This window comes from Camelus dromedarius, chromosome 1 (genome assembly GCF_036321535.1).
Source record: "Camelus dromedarius isolate mCamDro1 chromosome 1, mCamDro1.pat, whole genome shotgun sequence".
NCBI classification, from domain to species: domain Eukaryota; kingdom Metazoa; phylum Chordata; class Mammalia; order Artiodactyla; family Camelidae; genus Camelus; species Camelus dromedarius.
The window spans coordinates 50,652,720-50,675,671 of NC_087436.1; the positions used below are offsets into that span (position 1 = coordinate 50,652,720).

Sequence of the window (22,952 nt, forward strand, 5' to 3'; positions counted from 1 at the left end):
TCACTAGGAACTTTTGCAAACTTTAAGAGAGGAAGAGTTCAGTTTAGGAAAAGTCATTTTAGATGCACTGAAGAAGGTTATTGGACGGGAGCAAGGTTTATCCATTCTCTCCATAAATGAGGACATAAAAGAGAAGAATGGCTGGTTTGTCTGGTGAAAACATTTACCTGACGTTGTCCCTCTTGACTGAAAAACGGTGATTAAAATCGGCACTTTCAAAGGAGTGAGAAACAGGTAAGAAAATTTTTATTCCTTAAGGAAATGAAAACTACCCCGAATGGGCGCACGCGCGTATACACACTTAGTTGAAGAGGGGTAAATACAGAGGAAAGGAACACATGGAAGGGAGAACTAAATGAAAAATAATCAAACGGCGGAGGGAAACGTTAAAATCTAAAACTGTACCGCAAGAAGGACAAGTGTTATAGATGGGATAAAATGGAGAGGATCAAGTCTTTTGTCCCACTTAACTGGTCACCAGAAGAGAGAATCCCGTCTTCCCGCCCCACCTGGGAAGACACTTGTAAAATGCACAACCAAAAGGTGGAGTTAAAAACCAGAACGTAGAAGGGAACAATACACCAAGCAATTGGCTGCTGGGAGAGCCCAGCGCTGCGCGTCCTCACCCAGGACCTCGTCATCGCCGGGCGTGACGGCGCCGAGATCCGCGCGCCCTAGGCAACCACCCCCGGAGCTTCCCGGGGAGACGCGCTCGTCCGGTCCCCAGGGGCCGGCCCCCTACGCGGCGCCGCCTCGGGAAGTGGGACCGCGGTCAGTCGGGCGCCCCGACTCCGCGCGGAGACGCGCGACAGCGCCGTACGGCAACCCCCCCCCACCCCACCCGCCGAGAGAGCGTGAGGAGGCGGCGGCGAGGAGGAGGCGGCGGCGGGGCCGCGCCCCGCCCGGGTTCCCCGCGGGGCCCAGACCGCCGGTGCCCGGCCTCTCCAGGGACCGCCCGCGCCGCGGGGAAGGCGGGGCCGCCGACAGCTAGCGGCGCGCCTGGCGCGGGGGTATCTGCAGTATTTGCAGCCTCCGGCGCCGCCCGGGGCGATGCGCTACCCGGAAACTCCGCGCGCCGGGCTGGACCCGGCTCCCTGCAGGCCTTTCAGCCCCTTCCTGACGCGTGGGGCAGAGCCGGGTGCCTGAGCGCGAGAGCGCGAGGTGAGTAGCCCCGCAGAGAGCACCGAGGGTTTATTATAGCCGGCGCTCGCGGCGGCGGATTCATGGGCCTTTCGGGCCAGAGACCGGGAGCGGGCGCCCTGGGCTTTCTGGTTGTACACGGAGTGGTGTGTGGGTATGTCTGTTCGTCTGCTGTTCTTAGTCGTTATTGGAGTAGGCTTTTCTTATTTGTTTTTGATTTAGTTCTCAAATCCACCAGACGTTGTTGCTACTGTGGCCTAGGTTAGCAGACCACCCCCCCCCCGCCCCGCTCCCGCCATACACACACCGTATGCTAAGACTAATCAGATCCCGCTGGTTGAAGAATATGAATAACCCCCTGCTCAAAGTGCACGCCGACTCTGGCTTTTTTAAAACTTACCAGGCATCAGGTTGTTAACGGATCCTTGTTGTCTCATCCTAGACTTTAATGTGTTTTGTTGCCCTAAAATGATTAATAGCAGAAAGACACTACTAACTTTAGCCTCCCATTATGAAATCAAGGACTCCAGGAGTTAAAGCAGGTACCTTACGTGGCCAGATCCACCTCTGTCTTCTCTGAAAGACCAAAACCCCTTTCCCTACTCTTTCTCTACAATGGGGCCTCTACCTGGTATCACTGCTGCCGTGTGGTATTTCATGAAATTCTGCTTTACTGGTTCTTCTCTAAGTCAAGAATGAAACATTTCAATTCAGCAAATACCTGTGCATCTTCTCTGGGCCAAGCAGGCATGGGCACTGGAGATGCAAATATGAATTAAATAGTTTCTGCCATTCAGGAGCTCAAAATCCAATGGATTAGAATATACTTACCGAGTAGTTAGGTAGTGTGGGTTATGCTATACCAGTGATGTGAACAAAGTGACAGATTCACATATTTCCTAGCATATTAAGGTCTTTAATATTGACTCGATTTTTGCCTTTTCAGGATTTCTGTCAAGGCATGATAGAATAAGTGGGGAAAAGTCAGTGATGCAGGTCTGAATCCTGGGGCCTACACCGAAAGCTGCTATCCTGGGTATGGAAGTTTGGCACTCACGTTCATTCCAACCTGCTGCCAGTGTGCCTTCTTGTACAGGAGAAACTGGAGAGCTAAAAGCATTTCCCAGACTCCCTTCCAGTTTGAGTTCTGGATATAAAATTAGGGTCTGGGAAGTAGATGACTTGCCTGAGATTTCAAAAGCCAAGATGAGGCAGAAGCCATCTCCCTGCTATTTTGGGCTGTTTTCTGTTGGCGGGGAAGGTGGGGGAGATGCCAATGTCCAGTCTCCAGAATTGTGGGTGTTGGAAAGGGCTTACAGCAGTGGTGACAGCCAAACTCAGCGTGCCTTTTTGAATACCAGCTCTCTGGCTGTCAAGAGGCAGTTGAGGGAGGTAGTGAACTTCTCTGAGTTCCCGTCCAGTCAGCTTCCAGATCCCAGCTGCTCAGGGTCAGGGCTGCAGTGTATTCTTGAACTCCCTGGTCACTGTGGGCCTCCTGACTGTGGCAAAAATAGTATATTCCTTGGTGGTTCGTTTACTGGTGTTCTAGACATCATTCCTGGAGGTCCGGCCAAGACCCTGCACTTGTAGGCCTTTCAGCAGTCTCTAGCCTTTCAGCAGTTCACTTAATTCCCTGTTATAAAATCACTTTCTGCTCAAAATACTTGACACAGTTTCCATTTTCTGCTCTGACTCTGAGTAATATGTTTGCTGAGTAGTCTCTAAAAGTCACCTAAATCTAATCTCTTCAATTTCCTTGGATAAGAGATGAAACCATGAGATTAGATCCAGGGGCTGGCAGTGATTTGAATGCCTTCGGTTGCGCTCTGCCCTCTCCCATGGCTATAGACCCCACATTTGAGTTGGCCCCTGAAGGTGTTAGTTACCCATAGATTAGCTTATCTCTGAAGTCTCTTCCTCTACATGTATAATGTAAAACATTTCTTTCTTTAAAACGTTTTTTAGAGTATGTTCTATAACAAGAGATTGTGGATTATCTGGTTCATGACCAACTGTTCACTAGTCCTATTGATAACTGGTAGGCCCCTGGCTCTCGGAACACACAAACCCCAGTGAAAGACAGATTTTTCCTCTGGGGGAGAAGAATTTACATCTTCACACAAAGGCTAGGAACCTAGTACATGAGGAGGTGGAGCAGCCTGTCTCTGCACCTGTGTGATTAGGGAGTATTCCAGCATTTTGTAGTCGTGCGTCATGTATGTTAAGGAGAGTGCAATTATGATAAGTTCTAAGAGTTTTAAACTTCCTTATAAAGCTATTAAGTGTATCTCGTCAATATAATAAAAGTGCTCTTTATTTTTAGAAATCTCTTATTTATGTTTCTGTGGTTCATAGGAGGACTGAGTTTTGAGTTTACCAGTGTCCCTGTCTGTGTGCTTCAGTACAGTCCATGCATGCTTCTTCCTCAAGGAAAATCTGTAAAAGGAAGATAGAGCATTGGGGGGACTTAATTGGGACTCCATGATGTACTTAGTACTGTTTTAAGGTTTTCTGTGATATAGGCATTGCCACCATTTTACAGTTGAAGAAAATCATCATGACTGGCTAAGTAACTTACCCCAAATGACCCAATTAGGAGGCAGTGACCCAAGAATTTACACTCAGGGTTTTCATCTCCATTTTCCTCTGTCCACTCCACATCTTGTGCTTTAAGCTCAAATTGACATGGATGTGCATAAAATTCCCTACATGCACTTTCCTTCCCATCCCTCATCCTTTAATCATGTGTTTCCTCTGCCTGCAGTGATCTTTATTTTCCCTACAAAACTAAGTCATCTTTCAAGACTTGATTCAAGTATCAGCCAAGTAGGGCAGTACCTCCTCTCCCCTGTTTAACGTTGTGCCTGCATTTCTCATATCATAATTAAATTACCTTAAGCTAGCGGTAGCTGCTGTAAAAGACCATCTCCAAAGCCTCAGTAACTTAACACAGTAGATGCTTATTTCTCATTCATGTAGAGTCCAATCAGGTGTTTAGCTGGTGCCCTTCTACTAGGGATTCAGGAACCCTAACTCTTTTTATATTATGGCTTTGCATCCCCTAAGACCTTGGAGTCCTTAGTTTCCAGGCAATGGACAGAAAAGAGAGAGTATGTGGAGGATTACATGGGAAGTTTCTTATGGCAATGCAAGTAGCATGTATCATTTATGCCCACATCCCACTTGTCTGACTTGGTGTTGTGCCACACTGACCTGCGAGGGAGGCTGCGAAATGTTAACTCTCTGTGTGCTCAGGCAGCAGAGGAAACTGGAAAGTGGTAAACGCTTATCAATCTCTGTCCCTTTCTTAAAGAACAGAGGCTGCATCTCAGTCATCTTTCTGTCTCTTGTGCTTTACACGCCATAGAAACCCAGTAAAAGTCTGATGAGCTTCACTGATTGTGAAATGATGGGGTTTCTATGTCTGTGCCTGAAACTGAAACTTACCACACTTCATGATGGTTACCTAAAGAATGACCTGTCATTCTCTGACTAGGTTGCAACCTTTGCATATAAGAGCTATGTCAGGCTGCTCACATTTAAATCCCTAACACAAGGGCTGGGACATGGTAAGAGCTTAATAGATGTTTGTTGAATGAATGAATGAGTCCTCAGAAAAAAAAAGAGGGACAGTTAGTCTACATGGAATTAAGAAATACAAATTGAGAAGGTGACATTTGAGTTAGATCTTGAATGACTAGTAGAACGTTTATCAAGTAGAGAAAGTAAAATATGGAACCCCAGGCAGTGATGGTAGCAGTGTTTTGTTGTTCTTACTGTTTTGTTTCATGAGTAGAAATTTAGAAAGCAAATCAAATGCTTGTAAGCCCAACTTTTTAAAATACAATATTCAATAGTAAACCGAACTTCAGGGATAGGGCAGAAAAAAATATTTAACTTTACAATCTATGTAATCTCTAGTGACTAAGAGAAAGGCACCAAGAACATTGGCACTGATTTTTAGCTACTGAAATGTTACTTTCTGGACATTTTTGAGAAATATCAGTACAAAGGCAGTGTTCTAATCATTCATCCTCTATGAAGATTTGGCACCGTGTCCGGAAGCTAGGGAGACACGTATGAGCCAAAGGTTCCTTATCACTGCTCCTCATCAGAGCTTCTCAGTGCTGGCCCTGCATCAGAGTCACCTGTTGCATTGGTTAGGATGCTTTTGGCTGTAAGCATCAGAATATTCAGCCAAGACTACCTTCAACAATACAAATTTATTCTTCTTATACAACAAGATATCTGAAGGTAAGTGGATCCAGGATTTGTTCAGTAGCCCATTGATATCAGGGTCTAAGTTGCTTTCTGTGAAGGATTCTTGACTTTTTCTTCATGGGTAGGTGATGGTTGCTGGAATTCCAAGAAACACAGTCCCTATCCACAGCTTCATCCACCCCCCCACCACCACCTCACACACACACATACACACACAATTTAAAGACAAAAAGAGGGGAGGATTCTGTTTCTTTATGTTAGGAAGGAAAATCTTGCCCAGTGGTCCCCTATAGCCTTGCCCACAAATTTCATTGGCAAGAAATGAATCGTGCTCAGCCCTAAACCAACAGCTGGCAATGAGGAATGATGTTCCAGTAATTGATTTACACTAGTTGTGATTTATTCCTGGGGTGGGGAAGGGACCCACCGGCATACCTGAGCAATGGCTCTCAGGTAGGTAATAAGTCGTATTGCCACACGTGGGGAGATTCAATCTCTGGAGATTCTGATGCTAGCAAGCCTAGAAGTAATATTTTAAACTTCCAATTACATACATTTGCCCTTGAAAGGAGAGAGATTTAAAAAAAAAAAAAAAGAGGAGCAAGTATTGGATCCCTTCTAACCTAGAGATAATTTCCTTTTATTCATATCTCATTACATAGCGTTTTACTTCATGTAAACTTGATTCAGTCAAATCACTATATCACTTAACCAAATAGAATAGTGATTGTTTTCCTGTGATAACTTGGTCTCACATGGTTTGCACACTTCATACTTTCAGATAAGGTAGTTCTCATTCAAGAAAACATTCTTAATCATTTCAGTAGATCATTGCCAAGGAAATTGTAAGCCCTACTCTTCGCTTGATCTGAATTCCTCACTAACAGCTAGCGTTCCTTTTGGGAAATGAGCATTAGATCAGAGTTGAATGGCAGAAACCAGAAATTGAAAAGTTTCAATATGTTCTACGTAGAAATACTATATGAGGTGAAGACTCTACACTTTTAACACATAAATGGTTAACGCCAAAGGTAAGAGATTTTTATTATAATCATTATAGAGTACTTAATGAACAATCATGGAGATACTTTTTCAAATGCATGAATACAGCATATACAGTACTCCAAAAGTATATATAAATTCTCAATACGATCACCCCATTAAATGTTGGCTGGTCCACACCACAGACAGAAAATGACAAGAACAACCAGTCTTTATCCATGTAACGATCTTTTAGCAGTAATTCAGTTTCAGTTGATAGTAATAAGTGTATTTTACTTGACCAAGAGCCTATGGACATTTGCAAGTTGATAGTTCTTTTATTTCCTCTGGATTATTACAGAAAGCACTTTTAACCATGTAGATTAGTAAGGTAACATGAAAAAGAGAAGGCTGTTTAACAAACCTCTTTCTGTATATGAAAGCATATTTGCAGAAGTGGTTTTCAAAGTGTGCTTCGCTTGCCAGGAGGAACAGCGGTGAGTAGACAGAGCTCCTGCGGCTCCACCTTCATCTGTCCCATTTGTTGGATTTCAGGATAAAGTTTCATTTGATGAAAGATTTCTGGCTTCAAAAATATTTGAAAACTGCTGTAGAAGATTCTAGGCAGTTCCCCATCTTCTTTGAAAACCGCAAAAACAAAAAAAAACCTTAAATTGTGACAAGTGGGATTAAGTTACCAAAAATCAAATTACCAGATTTAGTCTATGAAAAATATTATTACCAAGGAAAGCTGTATCATTTTCTTTGCTCTAAAGCTTTAAGAACTATATACATTCTTTTTTCATGTATTTCAAATTGCATTTTTAAATCTTCTTACTGTAAAAAGACAATAGAGAAAGAGAATAAAAATGAAATTTCAACAACTGCAATTCCATTTCCCTCCCCTAAGGCAGCTACTGTTAACAGATTTTTTCTGTTTATTTACATACATATTCACATATACAGAACTGTTCACATTCTTGCTCTGTTATTCTTGATCTGCTGTTTTCTCTCAAGTTTGGAAGAAAGACTAAGGAGACTGTTCCTTTGAAGTCCACAGCTCTGGACTTCTGATCTGAAATTCTTCGATATTGAGGAGACCTTGTCCTGTTTAATAGGAAATGCAAAAAGAATCTTAGAGATTTATGATAACTAGAGAGAAGGAGTATGAGTGACTAATAACCAGCACGGTTGAATGCTTACCATGGACATGGCTGGAACATGCTTACCATGTACATGTACTCTTGTCTCCATTTTATCAATAGAGAATTAGATACAAAGAGGCTAAGAAATTTGGTATATGATGGAGCTGGACTTCAGACCCCGGTTTGTCCAACTCCAGAGCCAGCAGACTGCATCACTTAATGTATTAGAGGGTCGTTTTCTACAGAGGATCGTGGTTTGGCATACGATGTCCTAACTCTCCAGTCTCATCTCCATGACTCCCAGCCTCCCACTGCATGCTCAACAGAGTTTTCCCTTACCCCTCACTGGCTTTTCATGCCTCTATGCCTTTAAGACAAGGGTTCTCTGAACCAACATTTTCCTTTCAAAATGCCATTCTTTCTCATTATGAGTCTAAATATTGAAGCATTAAAAATTTTTAAACTATGTACATATAAACACATATATATCATTTTACATACATGTGTTTGTTATATATAATAATAATAAAAATCAAACTGAAGGCTTTTTTTTAACATTTTTTATTGATTTAAAATCATTTTACAATGTGTCAAATTCCAGTGTTCAGCACAATTTTTCAGTCATTCATGGACATATACACACTCATTGTCACATTTTTTTCTCTGTGAGTTATCATAACATTTTGTGTATATTTCCCTGTGCTATACAGTGTAATCTTGTTTATCTATTCTACAATTTTGAAATCCCAGGCTATCCTTTCCCACCCTCCACCCCCCGGTAACCACAAGTCTGTATTCTCTGTCTGTGAGTCTATTTCTGTCCTGTATTTATGCTTTGTTTTTGTTTTTGTTTTTGTTTTTTAGATTCCACATATGAGCGATCTCATATGGTATTTTTCTTTCTCTTTCTGGCTTACTTCACTTAGAATGACATTCTCCAGGAGCATCCATGTTGCTGCAAATGGCATTATGTTGTCAGTTTTTATGGCTGAGTAGTATTCCATTGTATAAATATACCACATCTTCTTTATCCAGTCACCTGTTGATGGACATTTAGGCTGTTTCCATGTTTTGGCTATTGTAAATAGTGCTGCTATGAACATTGGGGTGCAGGTGTCATCCTGAAGTAGATTTCCTTCTGGATACAAGCCCAGGAGTGGGATTCCTGGGTCATATGGTAAGTCTATTCCTAGTCTTTTGAGGAATCTCCACACTGTTTTCCATAGTGGCTGCACCAAACTGCATTCCCACCAGCAGTGTAGGAGGGTTCCCCTTTCTCCACAGCCTCTCCAGCATTTGTCATTTGTGGATTTTTGAGACACGACTCTGGCCAACATTGTGTTTTGCAAGGAAGAAAACTGGTGGTGGTGATGGTGGTAATGGTGGAAAGAATATAATTTTCTTTGAAATTTTAAGTGCAAATTTCTTGGCATTTTGTTAAACAGAAATTTATTCCTTGAGGCAGGGGTCCTGGGGTCGTATCCAATTAAAGATCTTGTCCTTATGGTCTAGCATGGTGCCTGGCATGTATTAGGTACTCAGATATGTGTTGAATTAGATTTCCCCTTCTCTCGTGTAGTTTTCTCTTTGGTTCTAACAAAGTTTGTAGTTTGTGCCTCTATTATAATAGTCATCATACTTGTTGCGTTAGGAATAAGTTTGGTTATTAGTAAAAAGAAAACTTGACCAATAGTTTTCAATTACTTCAAAGCTTGGCAGTCCAGGAATGACGCAGCAACTCATGTCGTCAGGGAACCAGCCCCTCCTATCTCACTTGTCTGCTGTCCTTGGTGTAGGGCTTTTTCTTCTCATGGTTGAAAGATGGCCGTCGGCCCTCCAAGTAGTATATCTATGTTCTCGGAAGGAAGAGGAAATGTTAGAGGGCAAAGAGTAAATGGTATGACCCTTGAAAGGCCCTGCCTTATTGTTTAGGAATGAACCACCTCCACCCACCCAGGGCTCCCACTTATATCTCATGACATAGACTGTGGCCCGTGGCCCCCTCTAGCTGCAGAACCAGCTCGGAACTGGAATATTGGGCTTTTCGGCCTATAGCATGGGAAGCCAAGGGAGAGGAGATTGACGTGGGTGTTTATGAAGCCAACCTATACATCTGCCCTACAGGTTTTTTAGTTAACTTCCTACAAGTTTACTTTTCCTGGTATACTGTAAGTCTGTGGAGAACAAAGGATGTGTTTTGGTAATCTTTGAATTACCCACAATGACTTCCAAGAGACTGCCAAAGCACTTAGCACAGTGTCCAAGTCCACGGTGTGGCTACTCAGTCAGTGTTGTATTTTTTTTTTAACTTTAATTTCCAGATAAGAACTAGGCAGGAATTAGTGTCTCTAGTTTCTCTGAAAATGACAGCATCCATAGATTCCTATTTGCTGACTCATTTCCTCATATCAACATTGGAAAATTACCTGGAGCTTTCCTGCTTCAAGTTGGGCCATTAGAGAGGACAATTTAACAGGATTATTGCTGGGAATATTTGAAGTAGAACTCAAAAACTGGGAAAGAAATCATAGAAAAGTATGGTGGTCAGCAAGGGCTTTTTCAAGAAAAGTAAAAAGATAGGTAAGAATTAGGATAATATATTGTGATCAAAGAAAAGATTAGCAATTGAAAGTTAAGAATAGTGTAATGTAAAATATTTCTAGGCAGTCAGTTTTAAGGGAAAAAATAAGTACAATTCATTCACTTAAATTGCTCAAATTGCTGCATCGTTCATTCATTTAAATCTCAAATTGCTGTTCTATGTTTACACTGTTTCTCCTTCAGAACAGATCGTGTGGCTCTTCCCTCTGTCATCTTATTCTTAATTATAAATCATGGGGAATGAAGATAAAATAATTGAACATGAAGATTCAGAACCATCCACAGGGGTGAATCACACAGCCTCCATGTATCAAGAAACACAGGTATGATCAAATGTAGACCATCCCAACAATTTCCTTACCGAGGGGACTGTGTATTTCCAAATCTATGATAGAATTGTGTTCCCTTCATTCTCTGTCACTCAAACAGTTCTCCCCATTCTTAGTCCCCAAAGTCATATAGTAGGGGTGATGACCGGTTTTCCCAGAGAGTCCGTAGCATCTGGCCCTACGTGGAGAGCCTCTGACATGCTTTGTGTTTCCATCCTAACCCCTAGAATGATTCTGGTTCCTTCCCTCTATCTCTTTATTGCTTAAATTCAAGTAGATGAATGAATGTGAATTCGTTTTCACCACAGGTAATTATCTTTTTCTAAACCACTTTGGTATATTTATTAACTATTGCCTTGGATCATAAATAGGCTAATTTTAAACCCAGTATTGAAAACCATAGTGATATTTTATGTGACTCAGGCATTTATAATGCTACAAACAGTGACTCAGTGGTAAATACTCCTCACGTAGTTCTTGTTCCGAGCATTGGACAGCTAATCATAAGCTGTGTGTTCCCCCGGTAAAGCGTTAGCCTTCATTCTCGTAACAGAAATTTAATTTGTGATGTGATGGTTCGGTAACTATAAAAATGAACAGCAAATATATAGTTTTTAAAGATCTTTAATTGTTTTAAACACAGGAGGAAACGGTTAAGAACCCCAGAAGTATAGATGGAAATGAATCAACAAGAGGAAGTAACCTACTGAGTAGCAATGAATCAATGCTACAAGGAACACCAACTGAGCCAAATAATTTGCCAAGACTAAGGCAAATATTTGCTTGCCCTCCACATGGTCTACTGGATAGAGTAATAACAAACGGTATGTCAATGGTAAGGATGAATTCAGAACAAGAGGGTAAAAGATAAAGTTGTTATGAGCGATTCCAAAATAATATGATTTAAAGGACAAAAAGAAGTTTATTTCTCTCTCACATAAAAACTACAAGATGACGATTCATAACGGTTGGTGGCTTTGCTCCATAGTCATTCAGGGTCCCAGGTTGACAGGGCTTCCAAGAGCGCTGTTGTCACCACCATTCCAGCTAGCAGAAGGGAGGAAAGGGCAGAGAGAGATGAAGAGCATTTTCCTTTTCTGTATCTGAGTAATTTCACAGGATTATACTAGGGCTCCAGTGAGAAAAATGACAGAGAAATCACTTGTAAATGGAGAAGCACTACAGAAATGTTGGTTATTACTGTCAAGGAATGCCACTAATGTTTGAGCAAACACAGCTCAATTTATAGTTCCAAATGAATCCATCATTTTATAAGCAAGTATCCTGGTTTCCAATTGAACTTACTGCACTAGAGCTGCTGTTACTTAAAATTTGAAGGGTAGGAAAAGGGACTTTATCTCAGCACTATTTTGAACGTTGTTACGGTTGGGATATATTTGTCTTTTATGAATGGATTTGGTTTTTGGAGGCAGCCCAACATTATTCTAATGTCAATGCAATGTGTTGAATAAATGGATATTCAGAATCCTAATGCTGTTTTTGTTCAAAAAGGAAGTGTGTGTGTGTGTCCGCACGTATATTGTATGTGTATTGGAGGATGTGTAATATAGCAAGAAAAAGGAGAAGAGGGTTGATACTTGTCTGTAAAGGCAAATTTAAAGACAGTTTCAAAAATTGTGTTGAGGAACGTCAGAATCATTAGAGTAAATACATGGCTTCCCCAAGTAAATATGTTTAAGAATGTAACATGTTTGATCTAGAAGTTGTGTTTACTGAAAAATGAGCCTCACGTCTTTATATCTATGCTTCATTTGTGAGCTCTGAAAAACATTTTTACCATTCTCAACTGGGACAATGGAAGCCAAGTATAATATGTTATACTTCGGGATATAGATATGTTTTTAGTGAAATTAGGTAAGTTTCTAAACTAGCATGAGAAAAAAATCTCAAACTTTATTTAAAACATGTAGAGAAAACCAGGTTCCAAATATACAGTAGTTGAGAGGGCAACAGATCATTTAATACCTTTTCTTTTCTTTTTATTATTTTTTTAAACTTTCACCATTCAAATTATGGCACACTTCTGCTTAAAACATTTACAGTGCAACAGATGTGGATTGCATTAAGGAAAGTGTGTAGGTGAATGACATGATTTGGAGACTAATTTTTTAAAATTCTGTAATTATTGTCTATAAAGCTGCCTGAGAAATTGGGACTCATGATACATAAACACCTCTCACTTGTTTTCTTGTGCTTCTCCTCCTGAGGCTTACAAGACTGCTTTTTTCCCCTATACTCTTTCCTGCACTCAGTCAGTATACAGAGTATTCTTCTTAAGAAGTAAATCTTACATGTGAAAATATTACTTTCTAAAATCATAGATGATAAGTAAATTGTCAACTAAATTAAGCATGATTTAAAGAAACCTTATAAATGTATTTTTACTATGTATTTAGAACTGCATTTTGAGTATGAGAAAGGAAAAAAAGTTAGAGATTTTTTAAAAATTCATATTAATTGGTATAGCCACTATAGAAAACAGTATGGAGGTTTCTCAAAAGAATAAAAGTTTACAATATGATTCAGCAACCCCACCCCTGGGCATATGTGCAGGAAAAAAAAGCTCTAATTTGTAAAGATATATGCACCCAAATATTCATAGCAGCGTTATTTATAATATCCAAGACATGGAAGCAACCTAAGTGTCCATCAACAGATGAATGCATAAAGAAGACGTGGTATATGTATATATACAATGGAATATTACTCGGCCATGGAAAAGAATGAAATAATGCCATTTGCAGCAATAGGAATGGACCTAGAGATTATCATACTAAATGAAGTAAATCAGAGAAAAACAAGTATTATATGATATCACTTATATGTGGAATCTAAAAAATAGTACAAATGAACTTATTTATAAAACAGAAACACATTTACAGACATAAGCAACAAACTTATGGTTACCAAAGGGGAGGGACAGGTGAGGGATAAATTGGGAATAGGGGATAAATAGATACACATCACTATAGATAAACAACGAAGTCCTACTGTATGGCACAGGGAACTATATTCAATATCTTGTAATAAACTATAATGGAAAAGAATCCAAAAAAAGAATATAGATACATACATATATATGTATGATAGAATCACTTTGCTGTACACCTGAAACTAATACAATATTGTAAATCAACTATACTTCAGTTTTTTAAAAAGGTAGTATTGAAGTGGAAAATTCTTAATTCTGCCTTTCTGAAATTAGTATAAAATTGGGTTTATGCTGTGATAAAATATAATTTAGTAGCTGGCAATTCCTGCTTTCCCATTATACTTCCAAAACTGTTAGAGATTTCAGCCCCAATAGCCAACTGGAAAATACTAAAGGCTCCTTAGTTATTTCATTGTAATAACATCATAAGCCTGGAAAATCTGGAGGGTTTTAAAAGTGGGACAGTGGGCTTGATCTGCAGCAATATGGTAGATGAGACTAAATGAACGATCTCTCTTATGCCAATGAAAACATCTGAAAGCAATATTTTAAGTCTTTAAATATACCTTTTATCTGTCAAGAAAACAGTCATCAGACACCAGAGTACAAGTAGGAGAGAAAAGTAAACACTCAAGCTGGCTTTCACTCCAGAGGCTTCTGCAAAACACCAGTGAACCTGAGATTTATGAGAACCATGAGGGTATAGGAGGCCATGTTAGAGCCTGCCCAGGTTGGGAGAAGCATCATAGGAGAAGCCATCTTCCCTCACCCACACAGAGTTGGAGCCCATCATGATTGTGGATTTGAGGTAAACCTGCCCTGAAGAGGGGCCAGAACTAACCTGTCTAAACTGTGGTGCTGGCTGGGGGAGGAGTGAGTCTCCACTAAAAATGTACTTCACACTGATTCGTGCTCCAAGTTCACAGAAAAAAACTCAAGCTGAACATACATCTAAAAGTGGTTTCAGATTGTCAGCATCTAAGTACATGGTAGAAATAAATTCAGATCCTGTCTAGGAAAACTCACATTTAACTTAAGGTTCCAACAATTCCCAAAAGTAAAGTTCAAAGGAAGAGCTCACTGTCACAAGCAAACAAAAAACAAAAATCACAAACAAACACACAAGGAAACAGATTTCAAAATTTTTCATTATCAGAAAATAGAATATTTTCAATATTTGTAAAGAAGTTAAAGAGGAAATAGCAAATAAGAGTACAAAACAAATAACTATTTACAAAAATGAGCATATTTTAATAGCCAAATTCTAAAAATGAAAAAGTACAATAATTAAAAATTAAAACTCAGTGGATAGACAGCAGAGTAAGTGAAAGGAAAATGGGTGAACTAGCAAATAGACCCAAAGAGATTATCTACCATGCAGTGCACAAAGACAAAGATGGAAAATATGAAAGTATAGTTAGCAGCGTGGAGAAGAGAATGTGACTTTTTAGTCATAGTTGCAGAAAAAGATACCAGGAAGAATGAGGAAGACAAAATATTTAAAGATGTACAGAATTTTCCAGAATTGATTAAAAAAATATAAATCCTAAGCAAACCAAAAGGAAGCCATACCTAAACAAATACTGAAATTGCAGAAGACCAAAGAAAAAGAATTCCCTAAAAGAGCTGAAATTAGACTTAAAAACTAATGAAAGACAGAAAACCAAGGAGTCATATTTTCAAGGAACTGAAAGTAACTCTCAAGTTAGAATTGTATACCAAGAAAAGCTGTCTTTTAAGAATGAGAAGATAGTTCCAGGTAAATAAAATTAAGAATTTTCTACCAACAGGTCCTCATGAGAAGGAGAGCATGCTCTGCCAGAGTGTTTCCTAATCAGTTAGTTTACATGCAGTGGTAAATAGGGAACTCTGTTGGTGCAATATGGAATTTGCACTTTTGTACATAATTTTTTCTGGCACATTAGTACTTAACGTCATCAAACAATAGCAGATAAGTACAAAGTGAATTGAAAAACCACACACACAGAAAAAGATCAGATATATGTACTTACTTACAATGGAAGATAAAGCCTTACTAACTTTAAAGATAAAGCTGAACACCCTACACCTGAAACTAACGTTGTAAATAAACTACACTTCAATAAAAAAAAGTTTTTAAAAAAAGCTGAGCAGCCTTGGAAGTGCTTTCATTTCAGGCAGCTAGTTGCTCTCTTAGGGACTTCAAAGACTTGAACTTTCCACAACATTAAGCTTTCCTCTAATGAAACCACGTGGGTGAAGAAGCTGCCAACACTTTTCCCTCTGTTAAAAAACAAACGAACAATAACAACAACAACCATTTGACTGATGGAGAAGCTACCTTCTGGATCAGATTTTGATGGAACTGCTCTCCATTTAAAGCAAATGATTTCAATATTCTACATTTTGAAATAGGAAGTGTGGTTCCAGAGTTCAGGTCTGCAAAGAAGTGGCTGACTGTGGGAGATACAAATATTAGTGGAGACTTGACAGCTATGGTACTTTTATTAGGATTGTTGTTTTTATTAGTGCTTTGGTCGCAAATTTTGAATCATGAGTGGTCTGCTCAACTGTTTTTCCCATGAGCTGTTGTATTTTCAATATACAATTTTGTGAAACACAAGGTGTTCAAACAGGGAAACATACTTTACATTCTAACAGAAATGCCTCAGTCATACATATATACACATATATTTGTTTTCATATTCTTTTTCGTTATAGGTTACTACAAGATATTGAATATAGTTCCCTGTGCTATACAGAAGAAACATGTTTTTTATCTATCTTATATATAGTATTTAATATTTGCTATGTATGTATATGTATGACTGAAACATTGTGCTATACACCAAAAAATTGACACATTGTAACTGAGACATAGTAACTTCAGTTAGAAAAAAGAAAACACAAAAAATTTTAAAATAACAGAAATACCTCTCCTAAAGGAGATACTTCAGGTAACAGAATAATTGCCCAGAGGAAAGAAAGGTTTGAGATGCCATCACGAATGATGATCAGGAAAAAAAAAAAAGAAAAAAAGGTAAGTATATGGGTTATTCTCAACAAACATTGACTATAGACAAGAAACAATAATTAAACAATAAATTAAACAATAATCGGGGGGGGTAATTATGTTATTTATTTATTTATTTTAACAGAGGCACTGGGGATTGAACCCAGGATCTCGTGCATGCTAAGCACACATTCTACCACTGAGCAGTAATGTTTAATTCCAGGGAGAACTAAAATACTGGCATGTAATTGTTCAGATATTCTTGTGTTCCTGTGAAAAGGATAAAGATAGCCACTGTTTCTCTTTTTATTAACTAGTGAATATTTATGGTAGAATTACAAGGAAAAATAAGGGAATGGTTAAAAAATATATTCAAGATAGTAGTTCCTTCTAGCAGTGTGAAAGGAGATGGGCATTGGGGTTATGAGAGGCATGTAGGTGAATTCACTGGTAATATCTTATTTCTTAAGATGGTTGGTGATTACCCAGTTCATATTACATGTTCTTTAAAACTTACACAGGGTTATAAATATTTGTATATGTATTCAATATTTATTTTTTTAATGTTTCGATTATATTACAACCAGAGTATGACAACTTGTTGGTAGAAACTAGTTTTCCTGGTTTATTTCAGTTACCATGGTCGTTCTTCTATGGGCTGTTGTTTGGTCAATTACCGGCAGTGAATGTCTTCCTGGAGGAAACCTATTTGGAATTATAATCCTATTCTATTGTTCCATCTTTGGAGGTAAACTTTTTGGGCTCATTAAGTTACCTACGTTACCTCCTCTGCCTCCTCTTCTGGGTAAGTGCTAAACACTTCTTGTTTTCTTTAGAGGTAAATCATATTTTTAAAACAATAGTTTGGAAAGCTTTCAGAAATAAATATAAACTATTTCTATATTTGCTGTACTAGAGCCAAAGCCAGTTGTTGAATTTTAAATTCAGTGAGCCAGTGTTAAATTTTAAGTTCAGTGTTGTTAAAGTGATTTTTTTAAATTAAATTATATATTCTTAAAATTTTTAAGCTTGCATTAAAAACAAGAGCAGTGAATATTCGAAACTGATTACTTCCTAATTATTTTACTAAATTTTCCCCTTATCTGTGCTACTTCTATTATGGATATAACATATAACGGTGTGCCTCTGGCGCTCTCTTCCTAAGTCCGCATTCAGTGACACCACATAGGTAGCTCAACGTCAGCCACAGTGGAAGTATCTCTAAGGCAGAGATCAGCAAGTGCTGTACATCAGGCTTGATATATTGTTAGTCATTCACATCACTGACAAACGAGTTAAGTTCCAATGAGCATTTTTGTTGTTTCATTTTATCTTATTCCTTAACATAAAAATATCACCCAACATTCATGGTGACACTATACTTGCTCATCAGTGATGTGAGTGACTTCTTTGCTAAACCAGATAGTAGTCAAGCAGTCATTTAAGGTCTAATTTTGTCAATTCGTGTTTGAACTTCAACCACAGTGGGTTATGGATACAGGAGTTGAGCAATGAAAAACAATGAAAGCATTCTGTGAGAATCAACTGGCTATATAGAATTTATAGTGATGATTGTTGTACATCTGTGAACTGTATTCTAAACATTCTTTAGATCTGTAAAATTTATAATAAATATATAAATATAGATACACACACACTTTTTTTGGAGAGCCACTTGTTAAGCATTTACCAGGACACCTGGTATTATTGTTTTATCATTCTTATTTTTTAAAATTTAGCCAAAAATCTTCTTCCAGAGGCTATGAGAACTGTTCAAACATGATACACATGAAAATTAGTCTTAAAACTGGGCATTGTGTCTTTAATATTTCTTCAAAGAATTCCATATTACAAAATTTTGATTTACCACTTTCCTTATACCACAAAAGGCATGTATCCATTTCTAACAGATGTATAAATCATTAAGTTTTATTTTAAAATCACTTCCCTTTTACACATGCATGTATATTTGCACACATTTCCTGAGTTAAATTTTTTTGTTATTTTGTATTAATGAGGACTGTCAGTATTGATTAACATAAACCAAAACTATTTGCTTTTGAATTTATGGTCAATAGTTGAAGCTAAATATAAAAAGAAGTCGAGTTATTTACATTTTACTGTGTACTATTTCTTAATATATTTTTCAATTTTAGGTAAAACTAAAGTCATTTCGCTTAATTCATATTATTTATCATGAGCGCTTTTTGTTCTCTAAAGTATTAATTGGATTATTGTTAGAATGAGTTGTTGCAAAATATGCCTGTGAGCTGTGATAAATGGTTGGCAAACTACCTCTTTTTGTACATAAGGTACTATTAGAACGTACCCGGGCTCACTGATCCACATATTGTGAGTGGCCGCTTTGGCACTACGGTGGCAGAGTTGAAAAGTTCTAAAAGAGACCCTGTGGCCCACAAAGCCTAAAATGTCTCTGGCCTTTGACAGAAAACACTTGCTGGCCTCTGTATCTAAATCAGTGCTTCTCAAGCTTTATTGTGCAGAAGAATGACCTTGGGACCTTGTTAAAATTTAGCTGACTCTAATTGACTAGATCTGGGGGTGGGGCCTGAGTTTCTGCATTTCTCCTAAGCTCAAAGTCCACACTTTCCATAGCAAGATCGTAAGTTTTCAAACCTGGCTGCACATAGGAATCACCTCAAGAAGTTTTTTAAAAGCTGATGCTCAGAGATTCTGAATTAATTGTTGTGGCATATGCCCTGGGCATCAGAACTTTTAAAAGCTTCCCAGGTGATTCTAATATGCAATCTAAGTTGAGAGTGCTGTGCTGGACTTCAGTTATTAATTATTCTAATCTCATTTTTTCTTGCATATTAAAACCTTTTCTTAACTCCTCTAATTTATTATCAGTTTTTTAATTTTGTAATTAAAAGTTTAACCTCATTCCACCTAAGCACTAAGCAAAGAAACAAAAGATGGTTCCTAAGATTGTAGGGTAGTCTCTTTCACAGCTAAAGTGCCAAAACCTATTTTCTGTATTTGAAAACTTACTAAAGAGTTGTTTGACTTCTCCATTCTAGGCATGCTGCTTGCCGGGTTTCTCATCAGAAATATCCCTGTCGTCAGTGATAACGTGCAGGTCCAACACCAGTGGTCTTCTGCTCTGAGAAGCATAGCCCTGTCTGTCATATTGGTTCGCGCTGGCCTTGGGCTTGATTCAAATGTATGAAGTACAAATTTCTAATTATTGACTAGGAATTTTGTTCCTTCACTCCTGCCGGTATTTAGAATCACTAAGCTTTAGGAAATGGAGTGGACACTGCATGACATTCACAAGAAAAGAATAGAATGTATTTCATGCAGGACTATCCCTGGAAGATGTTCCCATTCTCTTTCTTGGAGAAAGGTGGAGGTACCATCTGGGGACAGCACCAAGAATAAAGGTCCCCCCTTTCTCTGACAGAAATGTAGGCTGGAGTTATAGATGTTGGTTGTGAGAGAGAAGATATCATATTTTTGGTGTGCACAGCCCTATGCAAGAGTTTGGAGATAACTATACTGGCTCAGGAAACTGCCTAGTATGTAGAATGAGTCTTAAGTATGTGGTTTTGTAATGCTTTTTTTCATGTATGTTTTGAATGTGGGAATGAATGTTCTTGAGGATGGAGGTTTTCACCCAAGCCTCATTTGGGGGCCACAAATTATAAAGTTAAAACTGAGTGGGTTAAGTCAGCTAGTGTGGGAATTGTGAGCACAGACTGTGGAATCAGACCGCCTGAGTGCAAACCTAGCTCCTCAGCTCACCAATGCCATGATCTTAGACAAATTACTTTAACTTGTACCTTTTTAGATAAGGACATCTACACAATGGGTGTAATAATATTACCCAAATCACAGGATGACTACAAGGACTAAATAAACTATCTCTAAAACACTTAGGACACTGGATGTTCTGAGTGGAGCATTCCTGGAAATTTTATGGTGCTCCAGATGTGGTCTGAATACAGAAGCAAAAGCATTTAATGTCATAATCTCTGCATGTCTTTAGAGCATTATTGTGGTATGTCTGTCTGTATATTTCAGGCCCTGAAGAAGTTGAAAGGTGTCTGTGTAAGATTATCCATGGGTCCTTGTCTCGTAGAGGCGTGCACATCTGCTGTTCTTGCCCACTTCCTCATGGGTTTACCGTGGCAATGGGGATTTCTGCTGGGGTAATGGTTTTTCTTTGTTGTATAAAAATATGCATAGACCTTTAGGGTTTCTCTGATTCCATACAAGAGAAAGTTGTAATAGCATTTTCTTAAGGATGTCAGAAAATACAACATAGATATTCCAGCATGATCTAGACACTGTAACTTCAAATTATAGTATATGTATATAGTATATGCCTAACTTTTGCAGATTATAATAATTTAAACTACTGGAAAATTAATGATCTTTTACCTATCCGTGATTCCATGCCAGTGAGAGAAAAGCCAGATCTCACCTCAGTCTGCACAAAGGATAAGAAACACATCAATAGTGATCAACACCCAGCACTGTTTTCCTCCTTCTTCTGTCACCAGGCTGTTTGATTAGGTGGTTCTGCTGTCTATTCCTTCTACCATCAGTTCTTACTTCTAATGGTTAAGAGCCAGGAGAAGTAAATAAATGTGAAAGTACTTGGTAAGAATTTAATACTAATACGTAGGCAGGAAGTAAGAAGTTTTTCCCATGGGTAAGACTCTGGGGCTGTACTGCTTGGATTCAAATCCCAGCTCTATGACTTTGTGTTATGCGGTCTCTGGCAAATTATTTAATCTCTCTGTGCCTCAGTTTACTTATTTGCAAAACGAAGATAATGATTGTAGCTTTTTCATGGGGTTGTTGTGAGAATTAAATTAGTTACCATATATAAAGTGCTTAAAACGGTGTTTGGAGCATAGTCAGCACTATAAAATGCTTTTTACTGTTACTGCTGCCATTATGAGTATCGCTGTCAGTTCATTATGGCCTTCTCCTTCTAATCTGTTGTCTTATTTTACATACCAGATCCTGATAAAAGGCCTACTGTCACTGGGTTCTAGTCCAGAAAGTCCGTGGCCATTTTTTTCAAACCTCATACCAGGAATGTTTTGTTTTGTTTTGTTTTTAAAAAGGCAGATTCCTGGGGCATAACCCCGTTAGATCTTCTATGCCACCCATAAGTATATATTTTTAGGCAACTTAAGTAGTTCCAGTATAAGTTGTCCATGGTCACACTTTGAAAAATTGTTCTGTGGAATCTGCATGTGTTTACGTTTCTGGTTTGGTGCCTTGATGCCATCTGAAAGACTGGTTGTCTAAAGTGTAACCTTTAGAAGAGTAGAGGTTACTATAATTTCAGTAATAGTAACAACGAGTAAGAGACTGACATATTTGCTCAAAGCACTGCCTGCTTAGTTTTGTTTTAGGTGCTGTATCTCCAGCTGTTGTGGTGCCTTCAATGCTCCTCTTGCAGGAAGGAGGCTACGGCGTTGAAAAGGGCGTCCCGACCTTACTCATGGCTGCTGGCAGCTTCGATGACATTCTGGCCATCACTGGCTTCAACACCTGCCTGGGCATGGCGTTTTCCACAGGTAAACTGATCCGTTCACCACATGCTGTTCTCTTGCACTCTAGAGACATAGCTTATGACGTTACAAGCATGGCATATTTGCTTGATAATTGATTTAGGCAAGTTAAAATAGGGAAAGCACCTCCCAAGAGTTAGTTCCATACCTACGGAGGGCCTGGTAGCTTCCTGTCTTTCTTTACCCTCTAGGCATAGGCTGCCCAAACGGTCTGCTAAGTGCAGAAAGGGGAGATTCAAAGTGGCAACGTTTAAAAAAGGACTAAAACAGCTCCTGCATGGAGACTCTGGGAAAGTTTAATCTGGAAGACTCCACAGAGGCCTGAGTAGGTTTTCCATGAGGACAGCGACAGAGAGCAGGCCAAGTGGCAGGAACAGCGCTCTTCTAAAATAGGAACAGTTTCTGCTCTCTCATCTTCAACGTTTTTTGTGTATGTACTGCAGGCGCTCAGGGCCTGGTAGGTTCACGGATTCTGGCAGATGGAAGAACACTCTCAGAGCCGTAGGTATTCTGACGTGCCTTTATTCGCGGAGGAGTACAGGGGCTTCAATGGCCCCAGGTGGGGAAAAGCCCCGCCTGCCTTACGTATCAAGGCAGACGAAGCCAGCATCTAGCCAACTACGATAGGAGCTAACCAGTGCGCCTGCGTGGTGCAAGTCATGCTTACATAGCACCACACGGGTACTGCGCATGTGGGACAGTACAGCTGCGTCACTGGGCGCCTGATGTCCGGCGAGGGAGCCTGAGTGACTCCATTTTCCCTACAGGGTAATAGCAGCTATGATTTTAATGAGTACTTTTTAATACTTATGAAGTGTTTGATATGGGCACATTATGTTTTAAGTAATAATACTGAAAGAAGTTAAGGCATTTTTCTTCTCTTCCACGGTTATTCAACACTTTTACTCTCCTTTGGTGCAACATAAATTAAAGTTCGTTTTTTAATCTTCATCCACGGATGCAGATTAAATCACATATAGGTAAAAGATCATTACTTCTTCAGTAGTTTAAATTATTATAATCTGCAAAAGTTGGACA

At 39.0% G+C, this 22,952-nt stretch overlaps 1 protein-coding gene across 4 annotated transcripts in view; it reads left to right on the top strand.

Moving 5' to 3' along the window:
- Window positions 1-942: 942 nt before the first annotated feature.
- The window catches only part of SLC9B2 (solute carrier family 9 member B2), a 45,831-nt gene continuing 23,821 nt past the window's right edge, over window positions 943-22,952 (top strand). Inside the window, exons 1-7 of one of the 4 annotated variants that reach the window (XM_064484508.1) lie at window positions 943-1,161; window positions 10,272-10,411; window positions 11,061-11,241; window positions 16,997-17,167; window positions 19,404-19,546; window positions 20,407-20,534; window positions 21,745-21,920. In XM_064484508.1, the coding sequence (XP_064340578.1) occupies window positions 10,322-10,411; window positions 11,061-11,241; window positions 16,997-17,167; window positions 19,404-19,546; window positions 20,407-20,534; window positions 21,745-21,920 (889 nt within the window). In that variant the 5' untranslated portion in view covers window positions 943-1,161; window positions 10,272-10,321. Of the gene's footprint in view, window positions 1,162-8,601; window positions 8,665-8,971; window positions 10,412-11,060; window positions 11,253-16,996; window positions 17,168-19,403; window positions 19,547-20,406; window positions 20,535-21,744; window positions 21,921-22,952 lie in introns of those variants that run through there. The other 3 variants (XM_064484515.1, XM_064484514.1, XM_031468508.2) reach the window with 3 other exon arrangements.